The following is a 19,112-nucleotide window of genomic DNA, read 5'->3' as shown; positions in this document are numbered from 1 at the left end:
TTACAGGGGTTAATCCTTAACCCCTTTTACAGGTGGTCAGTGGATGAAATAATAATAATAATTTTTCCTTTCCTCTTTCCTTCGTCCTGTTACCCCCGGAAGAAGGGAGTTTATTACAGAAAATATAACAAACAAAAATGAAAAATACACTTATAAAAAGAAATCTTAAAAATAAAAAATGATGAATAATAAACAAAGCAAGAATGACAAATGATGAGAAAATTCCTTTTCAGTGGAAAATTTCAAAAAAATTATTAACCAGACGAAATATGAATTCTCCAAAACCTTCGAAAGAAGGTTTGACTGGAGGAGTCAGGTTTAACATTATATTTTTATAAGAAAAAAAACATAGAAATAGTACATTGATATAATCAATCAGTGATCTGAAAATAATCATTTTTAATTCAAATCATATCAAAAGAAAAATAGTTGTAAATCTTGAGTAGAAAATAATTTCTTGATACATTGATAATAATTCATTTAATTGTATTGTGTAGCAATACGTAGCAATGAGTATAATAAAACAATGGGATTTCAGTTTTATTATTAATAATAATAAAAGTGAAGGAGTGATAATTTGTAAAAGGAAGAATTATCTACCTCGCATCCGTAGATCTGACTTTTGTAGTTTGAAAGCAGATTTGCCAACTGTGAGTTTCTAGCACTAAACCATAGCTATTTCTAGCACACCACTCATCGAAAAGACTTGGAATATAAATTAGGGTAATAATCGATGGCAGACCTGAGCTAGAGCTCAGCTCGTGATGACCGGACTATATTCAATGTATTACATTTATTTGTGGTGCTCTGGCTATTTCAATAATTATTTTATCTTAATTTGATTTGGACTGTAAAGTATAGATTTGAAATGTGACAGTTTTGGGCATGAGCATATTGTGACTTACCTCAAGTCAAGTACAAATATTTTTACACAATACAATAGGTCAATTGAATTAAATTAGCGAATGCTAGTTCTAAAGCAGGTCATTCATTTTATCGGACATTCTTGTCCGACTACTTTGACACTTTAAACTGGAAAAACACAAACACCCACGTTAGCGCATGCGCTCTGTGTCTGTATTGAATAGTAGTTCCATCAATGTCTTGGCACGACATTGTTATGCCGCATATTGACTACAATCATATACAATATATTTTCTATTAGGAATCCAATGTATATCTATTATCAATATTATCTAGAATGTATTCTAGTTTCATTGGATGGAACCAAAGACTAGTTGCTAGTCACTAGAATCTAGTTTTCATTCAATCGATTAATTAAATGAATAAGTGAATGAATTTTCTTTATTGCAGACAACAGCTGCGGGCCCAGCAGGGCATGGGAGGTGGTATGGGGGGTCCCACATCACAGCAGTCGCAAATGTTCCAGCAACCTCCTGGGGGCCAGATGTACACCACTATGCAACAGCAGCAAGGTAAACTTTAGTTGGTTAGGAACCCACCTAAACCTATAGGTACTATCATATCTCATTCTCATGTACCCTATAGAGTAGAATATTATCTCCAATATAATAAAGGAAAAAATTGGCTTATACACGCTCGGGATAGGAAATTCACGAATGACGCATCACTACTCAACTGATTAACTTGAAATTTTTCATATAGATTCTTAATTTACAGAGGATGTTTATAGGCCTATTTCGAATTCTTCAAGATTTCAGTATTTCAAGTTTTCAGTTTGTCAAGTTTTTGATTAGACACTTGCGGAGCTCGGGTTACCTGCTAATTTTCTAATAAAATTAATTATCTATTTATGCCTTTATAAGGGCAACTTCTCATGGAGTTTCAACCTCTGTTACATGGTAGGTCTCCGTTTAGAGTAGGCGGCATGACTGAAATTAGTCTAAATAGCAACTATTTGCAACAATAGTTGCTATAAATGCCTAAATTTCCAGAATTGAGATTAAATAGTTTGTTAATTTATTATATTTTTACATTGTTAAAAAACAATCTGGAAACTTTGGGGAGCTAGAAAAGGATAGCGCTGTATGCTTTGTTGAATGATAGACAAGGATAGCAACACCAATGTTGCTATCAAATACTTACATTGTAATGTAAGTTACTCACTATTGTGTCTGTAGTCATGGTGGTAATGATTCATTAGGCTGGCCACTAACGGTAAAGCATGCGTGATACAAATGTTGTCATACTTTGTTGCGTCATGACAGGGAAAGGCAACATTTTTGAGTTTGGGTTTTATCTCCTACTTTTTGTTGCTTATTTTTTTCTTCGATGCTCTATTTGAGGTTAAATTGTTTTTCTATCATTATAATTTTTATTTTCCAGTTGTTTATTCATTGTTATTGAATGTTCATATTGTTATGGATGAGGCCTTTAGAAGGATGGCAGGAGGCGAGAAGTTTCCAGTAAACAATACAGAGGAGGCAGAGGGGCTTCTAGATCATTCTAGATTATTCCCGTGAGTTCATTTTGGTGCGGGGGGACGTCGACCAATGACAAGCGTGTTCCAGAACCTTCGATCACTGTGATTGGTCGGATCACCACACCTCCAGTCCCTTCTGGAGAGTTCTGGAGCACTGTATTCTCCACCTTCTAGATGGTTCTGCGGAATCTATAAAATGGCGCGTGTTTCAGACGGGAGTTAGTTGACAAACTACAGTGCTATTATTCGTTTCTCCCCATTGTGTCAGACTAGTGATAAAGTTATGATAATCGTGACGGATATTAGAGTGATAATAGACGTTTGTAGTTGTTTAAACAGCTATTATTTCTTAGTGACAGTTATTCTCGAACAGTTCTTATACTAGTAAACGTAAGCTTGTGTTTAATTCCTTGTAATTTATTAAGTAGTTATAAGTTTATAGTTGTTTCTAGTGTACCTCCGTGTGTTATAGTGTTGTAAGTAATAAATCTAATCAGTATAAATCGCCTCAAGTGTTTATTTAGTGTAGAAACCCGTAACAATATTATATTACTGATGATAAACATGCATGATGGATATGTGTATGTGCAAGATAAACATTCGATCGTGCACATGTTTATCATACATGTTTTACCGTTAGTGTCCAGCCTTGTGTTCTTAATAAACCTTGTTGTGTTGCAGGTTTTTATGCGATTGTTTTGATATTTTGTTGCAGAAATGATGAGCAAATATGGAGGCGGAGCTGGTGGAGGCGCAGGAGTGGGGGGTGGTGGTGGCGGCAACCCGTACGCGGGGGGCGGGGGAGGAGGGTTCCCGGGGGCGGCAGCAGGGGGTCCAGGGGGGCAGCAACAGTTCAACATGCGCCAGCAACAGCAGCAGGCTGACTACTTGCAACAACAACAACAACAACAGCAACAACAGAGGGTCAGGCAACAACCTTATATGCAGGTGAGAACACAGTTTCATATTATTTAATCTACTAAAAAAATTTACTGACATAAAAATTGTATGTATGAATACTTGTTGGCTTGGCTACTTGTAAAGTGTTCTCACTAAGGGAGCTGGTTTCCGAGTTCGGAATTTGACTAAGTTCTAGACTTAAAATAGCTGGGAAAATAAAATTGGCTTTCCGAAACGGGGCGTAGTCGTAGTCATTGTTTAAGTCAAGTTTGAATTGAATTTCAAAAAACTAGAAAATTAAACACAAAATAAAATAAAGAGAAAATAGTGTAAAGTTTCAGCTATTTTGAATTATTTAGAAATGTTTGATTTCGTCAAGGAAAAACGTTTTCAATTATAGAAATGAGAAAATAAAAACTGCGACTACGCCCCGTTTTGGAAAGCTAATTCTCTGACTCCAGCTGTTTAAAGTCTAGAACTTAGCTAAATCCCGAGCTCGGAAACCTGCCCTTAATAAATTAAATATCAATTTGATGCATTCAACATTGCAATTATGCAATATCATAGTAATAATATATAACATAAATATTAATAATAAATTAATGAAAACAATATGATAACTTGTAGTACCCTTTATTACTAGTAGTTCTGTGAACAGTAACCTCACGTAGTATTCTCATCCACAAGTACCTGATTGAAACTATAGACCTTATGGAAATACAGCAATAGACTGGCTTCTCCACACATCTGTGTAATCACTTGTCAGATGATTTATGATGAATAATTCTATAGTTTGATTTTCACTCTAATATTGGCGTATGAAGGAGGCTCCTTTTTCCTTTTATATTATCATTGAAATGCAAAATTTCCAAAAACCTTGTATATACGTCGACGCGCAATCAAAAAAGGAACATACCTATCAAATTTCATGAAAATCTATTCCCGCGTTTCGCCGTAAATGCGCAACATATAAAAATATAAACATTTCAACATTAATTAAATATTTAAACATTAAGAGAAATGCCAAACCGTCGACTTGAATCTTAGACCTCACTTCGCTCGGTCAATTGAAAACTTTAAAATATTACATCGATTGGTTTCGAACATAACATGGGTTATTTTCAAGTTGAAAAGACATTGCCATTTCAACTTGAAAATGACCTAAGTTATGGTTGAAACTAGCCGTTGTAATATTTTCAAGTTTTTAATAATAAAGGGCACTAGGCTACAAGTTATCATATTGTTTTCATTAATTTGTAAAAAAGTAGCTTTTATAAGTGAAGTGTTTTTATATTAATAATAATATACAATATCAATAAATAACTCAATATTATTCGTTACAAGTGGTAATTGAGTGGAATACTTGTAATCAATTTATTAATTCAAGTCATCTAAATTCGAAATTTATAGTTTTCATGTGTAGTTTTGACTAAAATTTTATAAAAATTGTAATCGTGAAATTCTAACCTTATCTTGGTTTTTGTCACCTATAAATTTGGAAGAAAAATATAGCACAAGGACTACCTTATTATTCTATCTACCAATCTTATTACATTAGTGAATTTGCATTGTAAATAAAAAAATAAATAGAGAAACTATAGCATAAGAAGATATCTCATGGTATAGGTCGTTCATGTTCCAAATTTCGAGTCGATTTTTGTCAACTCAAGTCCATTACTGTCGACTACTGTCTATTATTACTAAATTGGGTTAGAGAGTGTAAGAACGGCACAGTAAGAGAGACTACCAGCGTCTTATAGCTTCACGAAAAACATCTACTGGAACTATCGGCTTCAGTTAACATTGAAAATTGAACATTGCTATAACCAACAATTATTATAATTATTATCATCTATAATATCATATTATTATCCCTATGCCATGGGATATCTTCTTATGCTTTCTTTTCTCTGTGGCAATATTCTCTTGCAATAGGCTTCAGCAAAACAAAATATGTATCAATAAATTGTCCTTAACTTCGACTTATTTCAAAATTATAAGCGTTTTATGGTAATTTTGAAAAAAAATAGGCTAATCTTTATTCTTTTCCTTTCCTGATGAATTCCTCTTTATTTTCTCCCACATTCACTGGCACACAAGAGTCATCTTATGCAAGTGGTATCCGCTGACAGGGTGGCCACCTACCGGGAAAACCGGGAGAACCTTGAATTCCTCATGATTTTACTAACCGGGAAAAATGCCTTGAATTCCTCATTAATTTTTACAATTACTCATGAATTTTACATAAATTGAAATTAATTTAGGAAATAAGAATTTCAATTAATCTTGTAAAGAAGTGTACAGTAACAATAAACTCAAATAAAAAAAAATAAAAAAACACGTGATGGCTAGCAACAATTGGTAATATTCTTAGTCATGATATAAAACAATTACATTTTAAAATTAAGTATTTTGATGGCTTCATTCTCTTCGGAATGAGACTTTCTTGAAGGTTTGAAGAGTCACCAACAGCCGGAATCGGCTATGGTTCTGTACATATAAATGGCTTCATTAGTAAAAGTATTACTCATTTATTACATAATAAATGTTCAAATGTATTGATAACCTTGACACTGTAATCTATTTTTGTGAGGAATTTTTCGTTTTTTAACTACTCACTGAGTGTTGAAAATGGACCCTGTCCGAAAGCACTCCACACACAATCATGAGTAGTTGAAAGAACGTACTAATTCCTCACAAGGATAGACTGTAGTGTCAAAAATTATCAATATATTTGGAAATTCAAATACGCTATTCGCAATTCGTCATGGATGATCAAACTGAAGATTTCCATAATATAATTTTTAAAATCCAAAAAAGAGTGATTAGGAATTTAACTCACTCTGGGAGGAGAGACTCTTGCAGGCCCATATTTCGCAGACTCAACCTTTTAACTCTTCCGGCTTTATATATGGTTGACATTTTAATGTACATGAAAAGAAATAGTGAGATAATTGCTGACAACAATCCCATTCACAGGTTTCCTCAGCGTAACAACAATCTTTATTTGCCCAAGCACAGAATTACCGTCTATGAGAAGGGAGCCTTATATTCAAAAATATTTAACACTTTGAAAAACAAGTTGAAAACGGAGACTAATTTGAAAGTATTCAAAAATAAAATAAGTGATATACTATTAAAGAGTTGTCTCTTTAGTGTTGTTGAGGGAGGGAATGAGGTCCTTGTCTGCTAGTTTAGACGTATAGGTTTTTAAGAAGATTAATATATTGAATAAAATCAATCTTGTATGTAACATATTGTATAAATATGTAATTGACAGTTGGCATGTTGTGTGAGTTTTAATGAAGCTCACATATACACAACTAAGCGCCATGAATAACAATAATAATAATAATAATAATTCTTCACGGAATGTATGTTGTTTCTCAAATACCGCGAATACTCTACCTTGAAAATTTGAAATTTTACTCTGGAAAACCAGGAATTACTCATTATTTTTCTATTTTAAAATGGGTGGCCACCCGACTGATATAATTTCTAGTTTGCTATGTATTGTGATATTGCATTTTTTCGTGCTTTGAAATCTCAAGTTGTATGAATGTTTGTGTGTGGAATAGACTTGAATTTGAATAAGGACAATTTTAATTGTTTTCAATAGCAAGCGCCGAACGTTACAATGGGTGGAATGGGAGGTGGTATGGTAGGGGGGGCTGGCCAGCAGGGAGGACCCCCCCAGGGCCCCCCTCAGGGGCCGGCGCCCCCATACAGCCGTGGTGGGGGAGGGGGCGGAGTGCCGCCCCAACAACAGCCGCAACAACAGCAACAGCAGACTTCGCAACAACAGTTTCAACAGGTAAGCAAAAATGTATTATATTCACTTTGATAGTCTACTTGCTCTATCACTACCCGGATGATCACTATGGACATTTCACCATGAAAATACAGTCAAAATTTACTCTTATTTACTTTTTCTTGTAGGTTCTCTACAGCTGTAAGATTGAAATGAATACCTATTCTTAATTTGTTTTTAAAAATTCACCACATGTTTCAACTTTTATAGCCATTTTCAATTTTATAAAAAATTCACTATAGGTGATCATCTACTGATGATATGCCTCTTGCTCTATCACTACCTGGATGATAACTATGTACATTTTACCAGGAAATACAGTCAAAATGTAATATGTATTCACTTTTCCTTATAGGGGTTCTGCAATTTTTAAGAATGAAATAAAAATTCTCAGGTTCCCTTCTGAAATTATGTTTTATAAATTCACCACAACATGTTTCAACTTGAATTGCCATTTTCAATTTGAAATGAAATTCAATGTTATTTATTTCATTTCATTCCCTGTTGGAAATTGCATTAGTTTGAAGCATATTTTGGTGAGTTAATAAAGCATTTTAAAAGGGTATGCTAATTAATAATATATTTTTTTTCATTCAACATATAGCATATTTTACGAGTTTGTGGTGAAATAGATTAATGTCCTTTTGTAATTAGAGTAATATTCATGTAGCTATCTAGTTCTGTTCAGAGGCGGTCGCATTGATTACTATGATCTAAATTGAGCACTTTTTTCATAACTTCAGATTGAAACATTTGGTCGATGTGACTTTTTAGCTACTGCAATTCTAATTGGAAGAATGATGCGTTGATTTTGTCAATACCATTATGGAGAAATATTATTTGTCATATTATATTACGCAGAAGTACCGCAACATCTCCTCCCATACACAGTCACCAAATCACACTAATTCTCAATAAATGTGCTTTATTTTGAATTGAGCGTTTCTTTTATAATTTCAGATTTAGATATTATCAATTAGATTTGACATTTCAGCTATCGTATTTCTCAAAAATGGATTGTTGTATTTTGTGACGTTTTCTGCTAATTATGTTGTATTTTGTGACATTTTCTGCCAATAATTTGTTGCAGCAAATGAACCAGCAACGACTGAACGCCTCTGTGAGACATCAGCTGATGCAAATGCAGCAACAGCAACAACAGCAGCAGCAACAGCAGTCGCCGCAACTTGTTGCGCAACTGCACCGGCAAATGCAACATCAACAACAACAACAGCAAACGGGGGGCAACCCACAACAACAGCAACAACAGCCTGGCCCGGGGGGGCATCCGTACGGCGGTCATCAGCCTCCCGCTTATTAAAACAAAGGTTCTCATTTTACAACTTGGCAATTTTTTGTTGTCCCGATACGTTATTTTCCATGTATTTCTTTATTAATTGTATTATTATGGGAATCACTGGTAGCCTTTAAAAAAAATTATATGAACACAACTAGTTTCGGACTATGTGTAACCTTATCTAAATTTGGGGGAGGAAAAGCACAAGATTACCTTATTTTCTATCACTATCATTTTGATGATGTAGGCCTACTGATTGTATGAATCAATAAAGAATTGATTAATTTGTATAATTAAAGAAAGGGTACTTTTAATTTCTATATTATAATAATCAGTCAATAATTCAAGTAGCTCTTTTAAAATAATTAATTAAATTACTTATTTATGTTTTGATTTATTCATGTATCGTTTCATTTATTTATTGGTTGGAAAAAAAATGCTAAATCTGTTTTGACTTTTTTTTATTTGAGTATTGTACTCACAGTTCAATTGTTGTAGAGTATTTTAAGAGTTTGCATCTTTGACTGCGGGGCGATGTCAGGATACACCACCGTCAAAGTCAGACACATCCATCCTAGCACTGAAAATCAGTCTTGTTTTGGCGGTGGCCACATTTGTCGTTCTTGTGCTGAAAAAGAGTCCGTGACTAATTTCTCTACCTGGAAAACAGTCTCTGGTTGTCGCTATCAGCTTTTGACGCTAGTGTCTGTTAAGCTGGCAGAATAGCTTGGAAGTAAACTGGTTTCAATTTTGGCACAGACTGTACTTTCTTTGAAATATTCCATTGGACAATACTCCTGCGTGACATTATCTCTTATCTCAACCTTATTTAGTTCTATTGCTTCCTCTCTCATTCTCTCTCTCCCCCTCCATCACCCTCTCTCTATCACTCCTGCGCCTTTCTCTCACACTCTCTCTCTCTGTCTAACACACACACACACTCACTCTCTCTCTCTCTCTCTCTCTTACCCGGTTGTGTGCTAATGCTCTCGTTTCTTCAAAACCCCTCAGGGTTTTGTTATTATTTCATACAATGCTTCAGACATAATTATCTACAACCTATCTTGAATTTGACTTTCCCATGCCTAGATTTGTAAATTTCTTTGTGTCAATAATATTCATTACTATCAACTCTTGTAATATTGTGAATTCCCCCATTCCACCGAGTAGGATTGTATAGTTGATGTAGCATCGTACTGGAGGGTTGATGGTTGAATGTGGGAGAGGGCCGGCCGTGCAAAAATAACTAAAACTGCAATTCAATTAAATCCTCACTTCTTCACTTCTCACTATAGGCCTATATCCCTCAGAACCACACTCTCTTGTGAAATACACAATCCCCTACACTGAAATAATTTGACTCCTTCAAGTTATGTGCTCCCAACTTGATAATACCGCCCGTTGTTCTCTCAATAATATTTGTTAAACGAGCGTTAGCAAGTTCTTACTTTTTGCTCAAGTTCAAAGTTGTTGCCAGTCTGTGGGTTTGCTTGTTTGTTTGAATGCACTACAATAACTTTAGAAAGAGTTGATCGATCAGCTTCAAATTTTGAACATGCACTCTTCGAACCTTTTCACAGGTCAAGTTCGTTGAACAACAAAATATTTTACTCACTTCTTCGTCTTTTTTCAGGATATAAAAGTAACATTGAAAGTACTGCATGAGGCAGAATAACTTACTCCTGTGAGTCTGCCTGACTATTATCCTTCAGTAGCATACGCGTAATATTAATGATACAAATTGTGATGGCAGTTGCTATGTCGTTGGTATTATTGATTTAACAAAATTTGAATTCTGATTCTAAATCATTTACCCAGACGGAGAAACCTATGAAGTCCTATGGATTCACTTAGGCCTACAGCGTTATATTAATAGGAAAACAGCTTAATGTTCCTTTTCCAAAGATAATATAACAGTGGGCTCCACTGGGATTCTGATTCAAATTGGAAAAAAATTCTGTAGGTAGCTTCAAAATGATTTTGGTGTGCCATCTTCGTTCCGCCACATTGAATCAAGAATTTTCTATGGGAAGGTTTTAATACAAGATTCAAATAATAAAGAATTTCAAGAGACAATGAATGGTGGAAATCGCTCATAAATATATCAAACCGTTTCAAAGATATTCACATTTTAGTGTTGAAGTTTTTGGATATCTGTGATACAGAAATATTGCTCGCCTAGAACAGGACAGATTATTCATCACATATTCTTATCATTATCGTTCCCTAGCAACCTATTTTAAGCGTTTATATAGTAGCTGCTGAGAGAGATTTATGTGATAGCCTGAATAATACTATATTCGACTAAACAACGAGTGAACAATTGGAGCGATTCAAATATAAAAAAAAGAAAAATGGTAATGCGAAAAATATTATAATATTTGGAACTCCATAACTTATCATTTAATTGAGAGACATTTATGGGATTAATAATTTATTGAAAAACACTAATAATTTAGCAATATTGCACTAATAGTTTCAATTTTAGATGACTCTCTCCTGGATTATTGAGTTATGTGTTGGATATTCCTCAGTGATTGCTGCATCATCTGAGAAAACTCCGTAAAAGTGATCTCTGTTTGAAATTGACAGAATGCTCAAGTATAGACATTTAGAAGAAAACAAACATTTCATTTAATGTTCATTGGAATCGACCACATCAGTATTATTTACACGTGAATTACCGGTAGTGTATTGTTAATGTATTAAGATTTGAGAAGATAATATGAGCATCTTATTGGTTTTTCTCTCAATGATTGAAATGAATGGCTTAATTGCTCTTATATAATCATGAAAATATCACAGTTTATTACATTCCAGTACAATTATCTTGTTTCACAATCCATTTCTAAGTAGAGCTCATAAGTATCGTAATCTTGCCATACAATTACCATACAATAATTGAAGTTGATTTCATTGAACTTCAGTGGTGCCATTTCACCAAACTGCTAAAGGGGGGGCAAAAACCAATAGGTATTGGGGGGGGGAGGAATACCCCCAAAGGATAGAGGGACCTGGGTTTTTCCCCATAAATGTTACATTAGAAGATGTTATTATATGCTTCATTTTTTCCAATTTTATACAAATGTAGTTGAATAATTGATAAATTCAATCATGGAATATTTATTAGAAATATGGGTCTACAGAGAGGCCCTAGAGTAGGAATACACTGAAACAGATTTCTTGAAAATCATGGAAAAAGATAAATTTTTCTTTTACAATGACAATTTCAACAATTTCATTGGGGATCATATTCTAATAGGAAAATAACTTCCAGTTAGAAAGCTAAAGATACATCAAGCTGTTCCCATAATTATCAAAAACCCTTTACATACATTTTTGATTGTCTGATTGTGCCCTTCCTTTTGCTTTCACTGTGACATCTTGCAACTTGTTAATTCTCACATTGACATTTATTCAATAACTCACTTATTGTGCTCTGATCAATAAGTGTACCCATTCTGTATTCAAACTATACCACAGAGAAAAATATATTATTTATTACTCTGTACCCGTATCCATACTTTCAAGGCAATTTTGCAACATTGTTGATACTGTAGAAGGAATTATACTACTGCTGATACAGAAAAGTATTAAATCATTATGAGACTCTAAGGATTCGTGTAGATAGACCCGCATTTTCATTATTTATCTGATCCTTGAGGGGGGCCTAGGCCCCCTAGGCAGCTGATTATAAGTAAGAATTAATATTGATATTTTCATAATACAGTACATATGAAGAATTGGCAAAGTTTATGGTAAGGGGTGAGGAGGTACTCAGCTCTTCCAACTAACATCGGATTAGTTTTGTGCAGTCTACTATAACAGACTTTCCCATATGGATGTTACTATAGACGTATTTATCATCGTATTCAATTTCTGTTTGTTAGTTTGTTTGTATGTCTGATGGAAATCGAAAACGGCTCTAACGATTTTGATTAAGTTTGAAATATAGTATATAGTTTGAAATTATAGAGTTTGTGATACGAAAATCATCATTAGGATTAGGACTCATGTTTAGGATAACTCACTGAGGGAACTTAAAAATGATTAGGTACGGTAATAATATTCATCAACCGAGTAGCAGCTGACTGAGAGAGTTTTCTGTCGTCAGTTGAAAACAGTTGATCAAGAGAGTTTTTCATCGTCAGTTGAAAATAGCTGATCGAGAGAGTTTGCCATTATCAGTTCAAAACGAGACAGATGTGTTGAGTCACCAAGTTTGTTGACGTCATTTTTTTGAAGTTATTGCATGAATCGAGAAAATAGGTGCAGAGAGCAGCCGATTGACAGCAACGAAACGCAAATTTGAATTTGAAACATAATGATTGCGGTAATATTAATCAGGTAAATGCTAAAGTAGTCAGTTTTAATATACCTGAATAATTGAATTATAACAATTCATTCACTTTTAAATTTCCATCTCCATGTCTTCGTACTTTCAACTCTGTTTCTTTGATATTGTTATCTTCATAGACGTGAAGTAGATAGATAAGGGTGGGTGTCTTCCATGAGTAAAATGAAATGTCTATTTCCGACTTCTGCAGTTGAATACTTGTAGCTAGTAGTTCTGTGAACAGTAGACCTCGTACAGCATTTATAAACCGATCTCATTGTCAATATGTCACCACAATTAGCCCTTCGGACATCGGAAAAAAGAAACCGGTACCGTGACGAGAAATCGTAAGTGTTGAAACGGCCAATGACTGATTGGCGTGTATTAACGATGACAATATTACCTGTTATAAATAAAACCGAGAGCATTGCCAAGCTGTAATCATCAAAAGCTAATTTACAAACATGCCAACATACATATACAGACAAAAGCAAATCCCGTCGTTGAAACGTAGAAAAATCAATCATCAAATATTATCATGAAAAAATAACATTTTCCCGCTATTTTGGGAAATGATAACTGTATATCTTCCAGTATTGAAAATGACATTCAAAATGAAAAACAATACTGAATAATTTTATTATATTCAAAATTCTCAATGTTCGAGTAATTAACCCTCCAGTAGGCCTAGACTACATTCAACACAGTAGAACCTATATATTTGAGGCTTACGGGACCAAGCATTTAATACGAATTTTGGAGGGTGACGAATTATATATCAAGCTCTGCAATATCGAGGCTGATAAAACAAAATACGAGAAAATTATATCATTGATACTGATCCCATCATTGCCCATAATTAATTCATAATATAGCCTCTATGAATGAATATAAGAAAATATTGTTAAATATTAATTTGACATACTTGTAAAAGATTTCAGAGATCAATACAACTGTTCATGAGCGAGTTCTTCAACTAAGGGTGTCTCTAGTTATATTATTATATGTGAATCCATAGAACTTTAAAGTTCACTCCGTATGGGTAAATAATTCACAATCAGAATTCAAAATCCCTAAACTAATAATACCAATTACTATAAAGTTGAAGGTATTGCTATCACAAGTTGTATTATCTAATACATATAGGCTATGTTGGAAACAAACAATACCTAGACAGGCAGACAGACATTAACGAAAGCGAGTCGATGTAAAATTTGTATATTAATCAGCTGAATTTGGGGCATTAAGGACAGTATATGTGATTATTCTTAAATAGCATTAGCTGTTATGAATAAATGGGTAAATTGTGGTAATTGCATGCAATTAATATTCCAGCTTACTAATGATAAATCACAACACCCTTTTTTCCACTTCACTTCATCAGTTGATGTGATTTTCGGTCTCTTCATCACTGGAGTTATTAGTTACTGTAGCATAATTTTCAATGAACTCATTACTGGAGTTACTATGGCATATTAGTGTATTATCTTTATGGGAATACTAATTACAGTGTTTTTGATGACAAAACTACGAATTATTGAGAAGTTTCAGTGTACTCACTAATCTTGACAATTGACCTATTAAGTGAAGTTATTTTTGTTTTGTATCAAGAAATTTACTAATAGTTCTATTATTCAAGCTCCAAATAACTGCAGAGAAGAGAGACAACTGCACAAAATAGGAATGATATATAGGACTTATAAATAGATATAAAGGACTGATAAATAGGAATATACAGTTACAAGATAAGTCATCGCCTGATATTACTACGAAGAGGGATAGAAAAGAGTGATAGGTTTCAGAAATAAATTGTCAATGGTCTTGTTAAGAATAGCCTACATGTGGGGATTCATCAGAACAATACCATTGTTTGAAAACCAGACAGCTCTGCATAGTACAGTCCGTCCAAGAAGTATAACCTGAACGTCTTGTTTTTGAAGTGTCAGAGATTCGATGTGTCTGACTTTGTCGTTTCTGTACGGATGTAAAAGTGTCCGGTTTTGGCGCCTAACGCACACGCCAATTCGAGACTCTTTCAAAACAGTCATTCCCTGTCGCTGGCGTACGGTGTCGATGGATGAGATAGTCGCTGTCCACTCCTGTCAGGTTCTGGGTGTGTCGGAGGAATAAGGTGGCGCGTACCCTTTGACTGCATTCTGTCATGTCATTATCAAGAATTGCTAGATTTCTTAGTGTTTTTCACAAAAAAGAAACTAAAGAAATAGGTAATTGCTCAAAACGTATTTAATTATCTAGTCACATAGATTTGAAATGTGATAAATTACACATGCATGGCATACTATATTGTGACATAATTCACAATTTACTGTGCAAAGAAATACCTGCAAGAGTGAGCACAGGTATACATTTACAGTTTTCATCCGCATTTTGGGATATTTGATTGAAGTCAAAAATGAAAAATCAACTTAAATATCGCTGACAGGGTCTAGAGGTTTTTTCAGTCTGCTTGAACAAGCAGCCATTAGCCATTTTTGTCAGTGAGACTTTGTGGATTTCAAACAAAACAGTCATAATTCAGTGACACTTTGCCTTGCAAAAATCCAAATATCTCATTCCCGAAATTTACAAGCTGACATAAAACATACAACGGTAAAACATAAACACAACCTAAAAGATAAAGAAACCTCAAGGGTTTGAAAGGTGAAAGGGTAGGTTATTAGGAGGTAAGGTTTTTGCTTTTAAATGGCAAAATGCTTTTATTATTCAAATGTTTTGATAATTATTGTAAAGCATAAACAGAAAGCTTGCATGTCAGAACATGTTTGTGTTATACAGAGTGGGTGAAAAGTCCGAGAACGGCTCAATATCTCATACACAAAGGTAATTTGATGGTGGGTGTGATTGAGGATCCTAATCAAATCGAAAATACTACTTTACTATGACTTCAAAAATCTGGTCCGCCATCTTGGATCCGCTATATTGAATGCAACTTTATTTTTTTAAATAGGAAGGTGGTCATGCGATACATGATTTCGATACGAAATTTCAAGAAAAAAATGAATGGTGAAAACCGCACATCGATATCTCAAACCGTTCAGAAGATAATCACATGATTAATCAGTACTGTTCAAAGCAGAAAGCAAAGAAAAAAGTATGAGAACGGCTTAACTTAGTATCTCATAAAAGATTGTGATTCCAATATGAGTGTAATTGGGGATCCTACTCAAATTGAAAATACTACCTACTTTACTATGACTCCAAAAATCTGGTCTACCATCTTGGATCCGCCATATTGAATGCAACTTTATTTTTTTAAATGGGAACGTTGTCATGCGATACATGATTTCGATACGAAATTTCAAGAAAAAAATGAATGGTGAAAACCGCACACCGATATCTCAAACCGTTCAGAAGATATTCACATTATTAATCAATACCACTTATGTATTCCATTTCTGATATGCATGATATTGATTAATAATGTGAATATCTTCTGAACGGTTTCAGATATCGATATGCGGTTTTCGCCATTCATTTTTTCTTGAAATTTCGTATCAAAATCATTCATCGCATGACCACCTTCCTATTTAAAAAAATAAAGTTGCATTCAATATGGCGGATCCAAGATGGTGGACCATATTTTTAAAGTCATAGTGAAGTAGTATTAATTTCCAATTTGAGTAGGATCCCCAATCATACCCACCATCAAATAACCTTCGTGTATGAGATATTAATCCGTTCTCGGATTTTTCACCCACTCTGTATAGTTTGGCTATACGTCTCCATATGATTTTCGGGGATGCGATATTTTGCCTACCTTGTCCTGCACGGGTCAGGACCATCCACGATCCACTTCTAACGATAAACTACTATTACATGAAGGTCCAGTTTCTAGGCTACATGTGTTTCAGTCCTGGTTTAAAACAACAGCTGATTAATCCAGTCAATATAGACATAAAAAAGGGGGTGTGCTTGTAATTTATATTGTAGTTCTGATTTTTTAATATAATATTTGCATACATAAGAGAAGTCTAGAACCAATTTCTTCATGCAAAATTTCCTTGTGCTAGATACAGGATGGTCCAAAAACCTCGTATTTTCGGCTCATTTTCCAGTTTTCAGCTATTTCTGCCAAAATTTGCTCCCGCCTTTTTTTAGATTATAAAATTATGAATAAAATGAGATCACTCGGAACTCACTATCTCCAATGAGTACTGAGTTATGATTTTTCAAAAATGAGTGACAATTGAAGAAAAAATCAATTTTGATGAATTTTAGTTTTTGATCAACAATATCTTACGATTGTTACCATTTAGATGTATAATTCAAAATCCCTCAGGGCATATTTTTGTGCTCTACAATCTGAGATCAGGTAGAGCGCTCTATTCCATATAGATTTTCAGGTACACCTGACAACAATGCTCCTTGTATTATGAAAAACATCTAATTTTCAGCTTCAACCATCATCACCAACTTCATTGTCCCCACATTGATATTTCGCACAATGACATGAGATTATGTTCTATGAGAATCACCCGTTAGATGCACTCCATTTCAGTATTTCCTAGTGGAGAGGCGCGCTTAAGGACACCTCAAGGATCAAAATTTCAAACACTTATAACTTTTGACTCAATGCTCAGATTTCATCGTACTACACTTCATTCTTCTCGGCTTGTCAAGGCGGTTCAAAATCATGCATCATAAGTCAAATTCGGTCGAAAAATGGAAAATTTATTGTTGAGTCTACTTAAGCCCATATCCCAATACACAATGTCTATATTCAAAGCTATGTATCTCGGTAAACCCTCATTAAAACAATTATTACTTGATCTTAAAATCTATCTCCGTTATAACTGAGACGTGCTTATAGGTGTGAGCCTTCTTCATCTGATTTTCAATTTAAACGTTTATTATTCTCAATCAACAATAGAATAAATCAATCAAATCAATTATAATTCAAGTAGCACAAGATTTCTATGAAAATTATTGATTCATTCGTTCATGCATTTATATAACTATCCATGTTTCTGTATTTATTTTTCATTATATGAATTTATGTCTTTTTTCAGGCTGACTGGACGCAACTTGGAACAAGTTCCTTCACAAAAAAGCAATTATCAGTGTAAATACAATTATAATGATATTATCCTTATATTATTTATTCAGGACCAAGTACCTCATAAAATTCACAAACGAGAAATTAAGAACAGTGCTTCGAAACGAAAACTTTAAGATGCGTTCCTTTACAATTAGATTAATTAGCAATGTAGATAATAATCTTTATGATAGTATTAATTTACAGGAATGAGTACTGTACCTCGAAAGTTCTAAATCGGGAAATGAAAAATACAATTTTCAGTTATAAATTAATTATTGAGTTTTAATTATTAAAACTATGAAATTAATTATTCATTCTATTTGAATACTTTTATGGGACTAAATTAGGATAATACTCAACATTTCATTAATTTTCTTTTTTTAAAAGCGTCAAAGCTATTATACTTTATGTATAAAGACTCGTTTTTTTAAATGCAAACGTAATATTCAATACTGGATAACACAGGTACAAAATTGCACTATATAATTTTTTATTCTACATTATGAATACTTATCATATTTATTTATGCTATTATGAATGTTTCGTAAGTGAAAATTGATTCGAATAGCTGAGTTGCCTATACAGATTTTATGTACGTACGTATTTACGTATAAATATTAGTTTGTCATACAATAGTAAGATTTGAATCAAACCAGCATTTTTGCTATTCATAAGGAATACTGATAGTTTAAAAATCCCTAGATGCATGTCTATTGTAGGCTATATTAGCAGATTGTTCCTGTAACACAAGACTTCTAAATTTTTATGAAAAAAGTCCCACTTTTATAATCATCATTTTTGATAAATATTCATTTAGGTAATTATTGTAGCATTTGTTCATAATTGAATAGTTATACTCTCAGAAATAATTGTTCATGACAATATAATAAATTATTATTGTATTCAAAAGGTATTAGTTCATAACTGAAAAATATTATAATTTTAGGTTTATTTTGCATCACAAAACGATATTATTTTCCAATTCATTGTATTTATTAATAGATATTCATTCTGTCCTTTATAATTTATTGTTTTTCAACTATTTATAAATACTATTGGTTCAATGTATTTCAATTTATTATTTATAAATTATTCATTCAATGTTATTTATTGAGCTTAATATAGAGAAGTGATCGTTGTACATTGTCGCCTTATTTTAATGTAATTTACTAATAGATTTTCGAATTAATTTATAATATAAATAATTCCTACTATGGTTGTCGTTATTTCTATTTCTCTATAGTCACAGTATAGCTTATCGATTATAGTCGATTCATCGAAAGGAGAGACAATAAACACAGAGCT

At 33.5% G+C, this 19,112-nt stretch overlaps 1 protein-coding gene across 1 annotated transcript; it reads left to right on the top strand.

Annotated features, from left to right (window-relative positions):
- The first annotated feature begins 1,284 nt into the window (after nucleotides 1-1,284).
- LOC111061955 (mediator of RNA polymerase II transcription subunit 12) lies at nucleotides 1,285-18,574 on the top strand. The gene is made up of 5 exons (XM_039440320.1): nucleotides 1,285-1,436; nucleotides 3,120-3,352; nucleotides 6,924-7,118; nucleotides 8,206-8,443; nucleotides 17,779-18,574. Exons 1-4 carry the CDS (start codon nucleotides 1,295-1,297, stop codon nucleotides 8,434-8,436), a joined length of 801 nt encoding a protein of 266 aa, XP_039296254.1. The 5' UTR covers nucleotides 1,285-1,294; the 3' UTR covers nucleotides 8,437-8,443; nucleotides 17,779-18,574.
- The last annotated feature ends 538 nt before the right edge of the window (nucleotides 18,575-19,112 follow it).

Source organism: Nilaparvata lugens, chromosome 13, assembly GCF_014356525.2.
Source record: "Nilaparvata lugens isolate BPH chromosome 13, ASM1435652v1, whole genome shotgun sequence".
Taxonomy (NCBI): domain Eukaryota; kingdom Metazoa; phylum Arthropoda; class Insecta; order Hemiptera; family Delphacidae; genus Nilaparvata; species Nilaparvata lugens.
This window is presented reverse-complemented; position numbering and strand designations above follow the sequence as displayed.